Here is a 12,839-nt window from a genome sequence, read left to right on the forward strand (position 1 = left end):
AAATCAAGGGAGTGATTACAGAAAATTTTCAGCAACGTTAATATTACTTCTTATTTTAGTTTTTATTTCGAGACTTTTGACTATCAACTATACTTGTTTATTAGTTTAATAGATTGCTGGCGACAATAAGTGAAGTTGGATATTTCCATTTAACTTAGGATTTTATTATTAATATTATTTTCTTGACGTTAATGTTAAAAGTATTTTTCTTCAGTACTTATTTTAATCATCATCATAAGTGGCTCGACAATCCGTTGTGGATCTTGGCATGCTTACAAAGATGTCGCCACGACTGTCGATTCCTGGAAACTTCCCTCCATCTCTGACTCTTAGAATCTGTAGGTCTTTTTCCACGTCATCAATCCATCTCCTTCGTGGTCGTCGTCTACTTCTTGTGCTATCTGGTTTTGAAAATGTTAATTTTTTCGTGTATTCGTGATCTGACATCCTAGCAATGTGTCCAGCCCATCTAAGTCTCTGCACTTTAACGAATTTCACAATATCTCATAGCCCATTTTCATTTACGGCCCCAAAAATATTTCTCAGAATTTTTCTCTCAAAAATACTAATGTCTTTCATCATTTTGAGATAAGGTCCACGTTTTAGCTCTATATATCAAAACCGGTCTTATCAATGACTTGTATATATTGAGCTACATGTTTTATATTTTTATTTTTTAAATATTTCTGCTTTGAAGTCGACGAAGAGATGGTGTGTAGTTTAAGTCTTTCAAACAATACATTGCTGACGATTTTATACGCAGATGCTACCAGAGTAATGCCTCTATAATTCTTAAACTCTAGTTGATTACTCTTTCTACGCACCGGATATATTATTCCCTTTAGCCACTTTCCTGGTACCAATTCATTCTGCCATATAAATACCATTTGTTTATGGACTGCTGCGGGATAAAGGGGTAGAAGGCAAAAACACGGAGTTGATTCCAGTTTACTCCAATTAGCCTCTTCTATTCAAATATCACTCTCACCTTCACGCTGCTGTCCCCTGTAAACCGAGCAACCCAACTGGAGATCCGGTATCCAACCCGGGTGAAAAGTTGGGTCGGGAACTGACGACAGTGGGTGAAATGGTCCTACGAAAAAGGAGTTTGGCGTTGGGTTAACTACCCAACCCTGTAAAAAACCTTTTGTTATTAGAGCTGCAAAGCAAGACACCTATTTTAGTGCTGACTAAATATTGGCAAGTAGGACAAATAACCGAATCGTTTTACTTGAACGTGTTTATACGTTTTTTATTCTACACGTATTCTTTCCAAACATAAAGAGGATTTAATATTAGATAATAAGACAAGCAATAACTAACTGACACAAAGAGTATAAAGAAAGTAGAAGAAATATAACAAAAAATTGGAAAAATTAAAGAATGGAAAAGAAAATTTATTTGAGATGTGTAAAAATTTTAATTCCTAGCTGAGCGCTTTCTGCTCACAAAATATCCTCAGAGCTATAGTCAAGTTTATAAAGTACTACCTACCACTACCAAAGAGGGATCCCATTGGTGAAGAAATATAATTTTTTTCTTTTAAAAGTTAAAAAACATAAATATTGGACTCCACCAAAAAACACATTCAAAAAGTTTGTTTATGGTACAGGCGTAAAAACCCGACCATTTGGATGGAGTTAAAGCGACAGACTTTCTTTCTATCTTAGCATTAAGGTCTTCGAAAATGACCAGTTTTTGGTTGTATTAATTTTGTCGATGGTTTTTGTAATGCGTTGTAGAATGTTTTTGTTTCTTCGATGGGATTAGAGATGTCTGTGAAGTAGGCACTTATTAAGTGGAGATCTATGATTAATTAGCTAAATAGACGATCGCCAGGAACTCATGGAATCTCGAATAAACTGTTGTAGGAAATGAAACTGTAATAAAAAATATAGATTTAAAAGAATATACAAAAAATTAAAAAAAGAACTGTAGTCATTCATATCAAGCATCCTTTTTATTGTACTCCTCACATCGACAGCAAAAATGTCTTCACCATGTACGCTTATTATATCCAATATTTACAAACAAGTTGTTTATTGAAATTTTATTTATATCACACTATTTTTTATTATGCTCAAATATTTAATCTCTTGGTTTGTTGTTTTACAATTAATTTTTTTGTGGGCTAATTTATAAACAAAAAGATAAATTAAAGAAAGTTCATAATATAATTATTTGCATATCTTGACCGTTTAAATTGATGTCAATAACACTATATAAACAAAAAACTAATAAACAAAACTCCAATGCAGCTTGCTATTTATATAACAAAATGGACAATGTTCCAGATCTTTTACTTTTTAACTTTGGTTCACAATTTGTACTTACTAAAATATACAACAGATTACAAAAGCTTTAGTTATCATTACAATCGTATATATCTTTATCAGTTTTTTATCCTTTACTTCTATTTGTTGTAGAAATAGTCTGATTATGTTCGAAATACATTTTGTTTGTTTAATGTGTCTCCTATAAACTATTCCTTACAACATTTGAGTTTATGCTTTAAATATAACAATATAGACAAAATAACCTGCAGAAAAGAAAATGTACATCAACAATGATACCACGCTAATCTGTACCTGTACTAATCAAAATCAGTAAATAAGAAAGAATAGAAATGGAACAGCAACAAAAATGGAATAGGACTTTAGTTTGTCTATTCCATTTTTGTTACTAAGAAAGAACAGTATTGAAAATATTGTAATACGATTCGTAGTCGACGATGATGGCATGGAGAGAAAGAAATAAGGTAATGATGTCAAGAATGATGTATATAAATTATGAGAAAATAAAAAAATAGGAATGAACAGCAACGAAAATAGAGAAAACAAACCAAAAACCTAATAAAGTACAGTACTGTAAAAACGACAACGAATCAGGCAACGAAAAAGAACACAAGTAATAAAGATAGAGACAAAGATCAGGATAAAAATATAAATAAAAATATAAACATCGAAGGTAAGACAATGAAAATAGACAGAAAACAAAAACCTACATAGTAGCTACAGAAAAAATAGATCAAAAGTATGGAAAAAGAACATTAGAAAATACCACAGTACCCGATTGGGCAGTAGTAACTTGAACTGTTAGAGGTCTCAATTTAAAGGAGGCCGAACATGGAGAAGTCCAAAATAGACCTACTAGAAATAACAGAAACCAAAAAAACGCAAAAGTACACAGTAGCTGGATCAATTCCTGATTCTCAGCGAAGTATCTCAAATGGAAAGAACAACCGAAGATATAGGATACCTAATTAATAAAAACTTGACTATGAATATTAAAGATTTGAGTTTTATTACCGAAAGAATCCTCAAAATAAGGCTTACAATCAAAGAGCAGAAGTTGTTAATGTCTTTATTTTATATGATAAGAAAAATAAAAACATCAAAGACACTTTTTGGGAAAAACTACAGAGAGATAAGATAATAATTGAAATACTGCATACAATTAAGAGCACTTTTTTTACGTTTGTGCTAAACTTAGCATTTAGAAGTGACAGCTGTGTGCTCACCGGTAGATTAAAAAAGAGACTACAACGCAATGAGATGGAGTAATGGGCAGAATGCGGAATGAGCTATTAAGAGAACGTCTTAAAATACAACTAATCTAAAAGATAATTAAAAAAGCGCAGCTGAGTTATATTGAATTCAGATAGTGAAATTAGTATGGGGAGCAAGACATAGTGGGGCCATTTAAAAATCTTACAGCCCAACTTCTTCTTCGAGGCCGTAGAAGGTGCTGTCTGGTGGCCAGCATGCTTACCGGCCACTGTAGACTCCTTCATCTAGGCGGCACCTTCATCTGCTTGGATCAACGGAGAGCCCACTATGCCGTCTTTGTAATAAGGAAGAGGAAACCTCCTTACCTGTCCTCTGGAAATGCCCGACACTGGCCTACCAGAGGTGTCAGATCCTGGATTCGATCCTTATGCAACCGAGCCAAATAAAAAAGTTATCTTTTAAGACACTTATGACTTTCTGTGAGGTGACAAGGTTACTAGAGGATAAGACGTTCAGAATAGCAGAAAGGGCTCAGACTTGGAGCCCCTGCTGATTACTGCAGACGTGGAACAGCATGGGCTCCAGAAACGCTGAACAAAAGGTCTTTATGGCTCTATTCCGTATGAAAGGGATGATACAATGGACCCATCTTAGGAGGTCTAGGTATTTGAAAGTCTCATAAATGCATAAATGGGTCCTGCCTTGATCTATCATAACCATAACCATAGGAAACAAGAAGATTCTTTAAAAGACCAAAAGATAAACCATGAAGACGTGAGGTGATGAAATTTCCTCTAACCTAGACACAAAAGGATTCAGCAGAGAGCAATCCAAGAAGTTGGCAAGGCACAAGAAGAAATGGGGGAACTTGGTACACGAAATTTGAAAAAGACTATATATTTAAACAAGCAACCCTTACCATCTTCAAATCAAAACAGATAATTTCTTCTTAAATTCATCTAACTTTTTTATATTAATTTTATTAGTAACAAACAATTGTACACCTATTTTATATTTAGATAAGATTTATTGCGTACTATAAACAATTTTATAGTAAAAGTAAAAGACGATGTTTTTAAAAACATGCATTGTTTACACTACAGAAACTAATATTACACTTTATCAAACCTAAATTATGTTTACTTGATCACGTAGCAGTTCATTTAATGGTTCCGGAATATTAATTATGTACTAAAGTCTATAATTTAAATAAATGTTATGATTGATAAAAATACATATCCCAAAGAAAAACTCTTCACAGTATGATCTTTAATAAAAACATGAATACGCGGTTTATTGGAAAATAGTGTTATATCTTATGAATGTATAGAACAATAGGACAGGTATGAAAAAAGTATAATTTAATAAACACCTCCTGAATAATTGAGACCGCATATAATTTACACGCAGAAACACAAAATGCACATAAACACATGCACACTTACACCTTGCTCAAGCGGGGAATCACCAGATAACCACACAATAACTCGTCACACGTTCAGATTTGTCCTGCAAGTACTGCGCTTCCTTATCACGAGGTGTTACATTTCAAGGTCCAAGAAGCATAACGGTACAGTAAAAAAACTGTTACTTAAGGAATTCGCTAGACAGCTAAAAAAAAGCATTTCGTTAGGACGCGTTGGAAGAAAATAGACACGGAGATAAAAATATATGGCTCAGACTCAGAAATGATGGATTCTTTGAGTTTGTAAATAAAAATATAAATGAAACGTCACAAATAGGTCTCAACTACAGTAAGTGTGGTCTTACAGCGAACCTTCAGCACAGTAAGCCAGCTGTGGCAGAATTTTTCCTATTAGAAGTGTCGATATTCCTGCAGGCCGTTTGTTATGAACCGATCGTACTTAAGCCAATTGTCTTAATGTAATTTTTTTTCCTGGAAGGCTTCTTCCTAGATATAAAAGCCCTGGTACACCAACGCCAAATAAAAGGTCTATTGGGTGTTGGCGGAGAGCTTCTATATAACAGATCTATTGAAGTCCCGAAAACTTTTTAAATAGTTAATGGAGGTATGCATTAAGTCAATTATCTGCAATTTCACCGGTTTAGAATAAACGGCTTCCATAAAAAAGAAAGGACACTTAAGGACTGAGAGTGTCTTCATTAAATGAGCAAAAAATATTGCATTCGCAATGAGTTATGACACCGAAGTCTATCACCTGTTAAAAACAACTGTCATTTCTCGAAAAAATAAAAAGAAGCAAAAAATGCAAAAAAGAATATATACTATGAGGTAATAACCCTCTTTTTTCAAACGACACAAGTTTATAACTAAATTTTATATTACATAATTTATATTTACAACTAGCACTCTTATTATTGAAATATAATGTTTATATCTTGATCAGCTAATTCGGTTATTTTTTATTATTATCCTCATTACAATTTTACTTTCATTTCTGCTTTTTCGACCATTACCGTTTTGTGCGTATTGATTTTTGGTTTTTTAATTCAATTTTTGTTTTCCATTTCAGATTCGTTATCTTGAAAACTTAGTTATCTTAAGCTGTATTTTCTGAGATTCGTTTTTGTATTTATTGTACTATTTTAATATTAATATAGTCCAGTCATCAGAGACAAACATACCATTGAACCTCTAAAAATCAAAAGAAAAAGCTAAATTTTTCTGAAAATGTCAATTTTTAGGATTTCTTTTGTGACTTAAAAGAAAAAGCAAAAAAGTTTGCCACTCCTACCCCCGGGCTTTACCCTAAAATCCTGCCTTCTAGGGGGGGATGACGGAAAACATCGTATTACTAAGAATCTGTGCGTCGTAGAAAAAATGTTTTAAACAAGGAAAGTAGCTAAGATAATTTTGAATAAAAGTGTATATTGACACTATTTGTGTAGAATGAACCGTTCTCTCGGAAACAACGCTTGAAGCGACCGGCGATTTTGAATGTGTACTATCGACACATGTGTTTCAAAGGTAAAGACTGCAGTTTTAGTATGCAATTTTTGTATTTTGCCGTAAATGAAGTTAGTTGTTAGAAATCTGTTAAATAAATAAACGTTGCGCGATTTTTGTTATTTTTACGATTCTCGTGAGATTAATAAAGTCCATCATTTCCCTTTACCGGTCGTTGTGGAAGTTTCCGTGGTCAAAGTATGAGGCATTTGAAATATGGCTAAATGCCATATTCTTGCCTATTTCATATCACGAACGATATAAATCGTTTAAAACTAATTTTGTTCGATACCACAAGTACACTTTTTAAAACTACACAACTTTGTCTGCAAACTTTACCTAATGTAATCTTCGTGGGAGTGTTTTCCGTGACGTGAGATTATGCATACGAAAACCGCACTTTTTACCTTTAGAATGCATTTTAACTTTTGTCGATAGGACATTCTGATCAAACGATATCGACTTTTTACCATTGAGTTGAAATTTTATTTAAAAAAATTGATTTCACGCGCGTAACTGACATTTAAAATCGCCGGTCGCTATAAGCTTTGTTTCTGAGAGAACAAAGTTCAAATTTATGTCAGATACCTACAGTTTTTGTTTAAAATATTTTTTTCTATGGCGTATAGACTCTTAAAAAATCGATGTTTTCTTATTTTCCCTCCTACGAGGGAAGTTTTAGGGAGAAACCCGTTGGGAGTGAGAGGATCTTTTTTTGGGGCCCCAAAATGTTCGTCTCGTGTTTAGAGATCAAATCTCTGATGACTGGACTAATAATATTATATTAATATAATTATATTATTATATAATATGTATATTATGGTTTATTGTACTATTTTAATAGTAAAATATGGTATTGTTTTATGTAGTTCTTTTCTCTATTTATTGTTTTGTATTAAGAGATATTATTTGTAACAAATATATTTTTCGAGATAATATCAACTGTTACTCAACTTTTTAAACGCACTTTTATATATTAATATGTAAGTGGATAATTCTACTCTTGCCAAGCCCTCTCCCTGATACTTTATTCAGATTTTAGTCCTAGATGATAAATGTTTGTTTTCCAAATTTTTTAAGATAATGCTAAAAAATATATTACTTAACATTGCAACATTTTGTAGATTTATTATCCAAATTATCGTTGTATATTGTAGACTCTATTAACTCTATCTAACTACTTACTCTTTTTACTTTGTCAGCGGTAGCATCCGTCACCAAGGCTTTTTTGCCGTTTAGCGTTGCGTTTACTATAAAACCATGGTTCCCATCTGGATCTTTAAACCACTCGGAAACTGTTTCGCTGAAATCGATCTTCACCCAGTCCCCTTTTCCGTCTGGCTGAAGAAACTTTTTGGCGTAAACCATGTGAAAGGCTGCGGGATCGGAATGGTCGGTAATTTTAAACACCTCTAAGATTACGGTTTGGGGCGTCCGCCTATCGGCCCCCTTGATGTATACTGAGAGAGTCGCATTGCTCACTTGAAATTTGGTATTACTCTCGCTAAATGAGAAATGTAAGATATCACGGCCTTTATGCCTCAGTCTTGGATCTGAAACAAAAAAGGTAGAATTAGTTTATTACAAAATATTACTAAACTAAACTCATATACAAAATTAGTGCAACACTTGAATTATATTATTTAACGAAATGAAAAATAAATATTTATTTTTAAAATATTTAAATATTTTTAAACGTAAAAGGGTTTAAGTGCAGGATAGTTCTGAGATAATCAGCGTCAAAGTTGTTTGAGTTTAATAAATTCTAGAAATGATGAAACTAAAATATGTCTAGTGTAGAATGTTCTATAAGATGATAAAAATATAAGGGTATATTATTACTCTTACTATATCCATCCTTTATTTCAATTATTGAAAAAATCTACTTAAATCGGGACATGGTATTTATAGATGTTAGTAGGAAAACGGTTTAAGTGCAGATGTTAGCTATTACTATTAATTTTTAAGTATTCAACTAAACTTTATTTTGTAAACTTTTAAATACAGTATCATTCGTAATCCGACTCTAAGAAAATATCTTCTTCGGCATCGTTCCCGTCGGCGTCGTCTCTGCTGGTAGTTTATTCTGCTAATTCCAATTTTGCATCCGATGTTGATGTTCCCTTATGTTTCAAATTTCGGTAAAAGGAGTGTAGAGAGTGTAAGAGAATGTAGTCCAAGAGGCTTAGCAGATTTTTCTATTTGGCATCCTTAATTGGTAGCGTCGTGTCATTAATAGAGTTCAATTTGTAGAGCAGAAAAGATGGACGTCCATTTTGTGCTTTTTTCATAGTACACATCCAAAACTCAATATCCTGGTTTAAAGTATGCTTGTACTTAAAGCCAGTTTTTCTGTATTAAAATATGCTAACCAGGAAATACTGCGCCATTGTATTCTTTGACCAACGGAATCCTTTTTAGGATCTTTTATTATTTCATGTAGGATCGAAAACGAGTAAAAATCTTCTGTCGTCATGTTGTAAGGTACAAACTTTGGGAATGCATTTTTATAACACGTTCCCAATCTGCTGGAACAATGACTTGAGGAATTTGTCGTTTTTTCTTTTCAATTAAACTAAAACTATGACACACTCCAGATAGGTTTGACCAGGTTCCAGAAACTTGTGATGGATCTCGGTGATATCTCGGAGTAGCTTGAACGATAAAGGAGACCAGTTTGCAGATGTTTTTGTTTTTATTCTGCCCTCCACAAGAGTAACTATATGCAACTATCTTTGTTACCTTTGGTACCTTTGGGGGTAGACACCTGATAAATTTTATCAGATATGAGCCTATTTCCTGGGAATCTCTTGCTGCAATTGTTTGATTCCATAAAAACATGTGACTTTGTCCAGTAAATAAATTGTATATACAAAAATTGTACGTCCATAGTTGACGAAGGTAAAATGCCTTGGACGTAGCTACTAGTGACGTTGGCAATGTCTGTTGCAAATCAAAACAAAAAACGACAGTATTCTCAACACTTTTGTGTTTTTCAATATGTAATGTTTTAGAATCGTGAATGAAAATTGTGACATTTCTAAATTCAGCAAGTTAACCACCTTGTTAACCACCTTGAAAAAACAAAATTACGCCATAGTCGTTGGCAGTTTGGTAGATGGACGTTACAGAATAATTCAAAACGAACATTTTAAGTTTTAGTAAGTGTTTCTACGCGCACCGTTTACGCGTGTCCGCATTCCCTGCAAGCTCAGCGTCCGCCTCAAAGCGGCTTCCCACGATCGTCGATATTGCGGACGGACGCGGACCAGCTCGCACTCTCGCACCCACGCACCGTGGGAAATGTCTCGTCCGTGGTAGCACAGATACGTCTGTACTGGTACATCGTATCCATCGAGAGTCGGTAACATCAAAGGTACATACCTGTGCGACGCGATCCGAAGTTTTTTGCTAAAAAATTGAATGGACAAACGAAGTTATTTTTTAAATTTGTATCAAAATAACCAAGTTTATGAAATTCTACGGCACCAGAGCATAAGAACCGGAACGGTATATACGATGTACCAATGAACCGAATAAAAGATCAATTGAAGAATAGTACTATTTCGAATAAAGACTTAAAAAAGAAGAGAGACAATTTAATAACATAATAAATATGGTAATTACTAATTAATACCACAACCGCAGATGCGGCAACAATACGTTCTCTTTCACTTGGCAGTTTGCCTTTAACGTTAAATAAAACACTACTGTCACGGACCTACACTGACTGTCACGGACCGTAGGAAGAGCTCTGTCTGCGGTGCGTTGCCGTCCGTGCTCATCGGCTGTGCGCGATGATCTTTAGAATCTCCGATCGTGGGAAGCCGCTATCAGAGCGCGTTGTTAAAAGTTCCATATCATGTTTAAAAATTAAATAGAAACATTCACCAAATATAAAACTATTTGTTTTGAGTTGTTCTATATCTTCCATTAATCAGATTTTCAAAGTATCTAGCTTATTTTTTTTAAAGCTCTTATAAACAAATTCGCAACTTTTTAGTGAAATTTTTAATGTTTAATAGTTGGAACTTTTTATTCATAAAAATAGTTTATTTTAAAGCAAAAACCATTACCCTTAAAATGAGTGCCATCATTATTCATCATTATGATGTTCTAATTTAATCGTCGAAACTAATGTAAATTATTTTATTGAATCTTATCTCTTATAAATACTAAGATCATTAATGCAAGTCATATTTACACCTCTCTTCTCTATTTATAAAGAAACCTCGTATAAAACCTTATTATTATAAAATGAGTGGGCCAAGAACGTCAGCCACTTCTTACTTTTGGAAGTGATGATAATAGCTATTTCATATTTTGCTTTGTTGACCTATATGCTAAAAGTGTTATTACTCTTAGGCCCACTAATATTTCTGGAGGTGGAATATAATGAAACAAATCGATTGCCGTTGTTTATTACCACAAATATATTGAAAACATGCACTAAAAATAAGTCTAAGAAAAACATTGCGAAAACTCAAAGATACTGTTTTTGTTCATCACTCAACCTTGTTACTTATATACACGCCAATGGTAATATATTTGGCTTTTTCTTTGTTTTGTAGGTTCCATTTTCGCAGTTTCTTTTATTATTTTAGAGTCCGCATCAATATACAGAGTGGGTACCTGGATATTAATATAGGAACTTTGGGGAAACCACATCTACTAAATTTTGATGATTGCTTGATTATGGAGAAGTCAAATAAGAGTCAGGATAGAAAAAGCAAGAAATGCGTTTGTAAAAATGAAAACAACAAAGACCTTAGATTAGAACTGAGAGTAAGAGCCCTGAGATGCTACGTGTTTTCGATACTGCAATATGGACTTGAAAGCTGGACATTTAAGCAAGAATACATAAATAAGTTACAGTCCTTTGAAATGTGGTGTTACAGGAGGATGCTTAGAATAGCATGGACACAGAAGAAAACTAACATGAAAGTATTGCGAGAAATGGGCAAACAATGCGAAATAATAATCACAATAAAAATAAGAAAGTCACGTATCTGGGACACGTAATGAGGGGACAGCGATATGAACTGCTAAGGCTGATAATACAGGGAAAGATAAGAGGAGGAAGGAGTATAGGAAAAAGGAGAGTGTCATTGTTGAAGAATTTAAGGGACTGGTTTAAATGCAGTTTTATAAAACTCTTCAGAGCAGCAGTAGATAGAGTAAAGATAGTGATGATGATATCCAACCTCCAATCGGAAGACGGCACTTAAAGAAGAAGGAAAATTCACGGATGTCTAACATATCTAACAATGACAAGTTACACCATGCGGCCATAACCGTACTCTATAATCTATAATCAAATTTTGAACGCATTCATTTCATTCGTCTTGGTGTAATGGCCGATGGCAGGTATTCAAACGTAACGAGTTTTTTCATCGTGACAAAATTTTTGTTCAAATGGTAAGTTTTTTGCTATTATATCTATTTATGTAGCATTTGTTTAATTACTCAAACATTTATCTTCAAATTAAATGTCTTATTTCTAGAAAAAGGATTCCTTATACATTTATTTACAAATTTTATTATTTTAAAACTTTCTGCAGACAAAAAGACATACATATGTAACTGACAAAATGGTATAAGTATGTCATTTTGTCCATAGCTTTTGTATTATAGGTAGGTATGTATTTTTTCAGCTACCAACATGCTACGCGAGTATAAATGATCGACAAATAAGAAATTTTGGAGCACAGAGTCAATGAAGAAAGCCGTTGAGCCATTTCTAGATAAGAAAATGGACTGGTAATTGTCTTCAATTCAAGCAACTCTTCGTAAGCATGTTTTAGGCACTAATAAAATTTTTGAATCAAATTTAAAAGGCTTTGGTTATTGGAAAGCACATTTCCATCTGATAGGAAAAGACAATTATTAGCTGAGCATATAAAATTCTTTAGAAGTCGTTTGTTCGGATTGGTACGAGCATCGGTAGAAGAATTAGAGTTCAGGAGGCTAGGTAAAACAGTTTCGTTCTTAAAATTAACCTCCAAAAGCAAAAAGCAGGACAAGGCTGGTTCGCTGGATTTCTAAGACGTGTTTAAGATATATATTTGCGCAAGCCAGAAGCCACTTCAGCAGCTTGCGCTCAAGCTTTTAATCGGCCGCAAGTCCAAAAGTTTTATTAGTTGTACGGACGCTCGCTAGAATCTGTTGATACGTAGATTATGTTATTGTATTGTGTATGTGTTTGTATATGTTATGTATAATTATGTATGTTGTAAAACCTCAAGGTTTGTTCTGCGTTAAAATAAATATGTTCAAATATTTCTGACAATGACTATTTGCTTCTACTATACTACAATATTTGAACAGCAATATCGTATAACTCTATCCCGTTGACATTAATTTGAATCTAAAGCCAGATTTAAACAATCCAAAGATTCGAA

General features: G+C 33.5%; 1 protein-coding gene across 1 annotated transcript in view; it reads right to left on the minus strand.

The window, feature by feature from the left end:
* Nucleotides 1-12,839, minus strand: part of myo (growth/differentiation factor myoglianin) — a 105,808-nt gene that overhangs the window by 11,195 nt on the left and 81,774 nt on the right. Inside the window, exon 2 of the mRNA XM_072527164.1 lies at nucleotides 7,624-7,991. Coding sequence (XP_072383265.1) covers nucleotides 7,624-7,991 — 368 coding nt within the window. The remainder of the gene's footprint in view (nucleotides 1-7,623; nucleotides 7,992-12,839) is intronic.

The sequence above is a fragment of the Diabrotica undecimpunctata genome, chromosome 3 (assembly GCF_040954645.1).
Source record: "Diabrotica undecimpunctata isolate CICGRU chromosome 3, icDiaUnde3, whole genome shotgun sequence".
NCBI classification, from domain to species: Eukaryota; Metazoa; Arthropoda; class Insecta; order Coleoptera; family Chrysomelidae; genus Diabrotica; species Diabrotica undecimpunctata.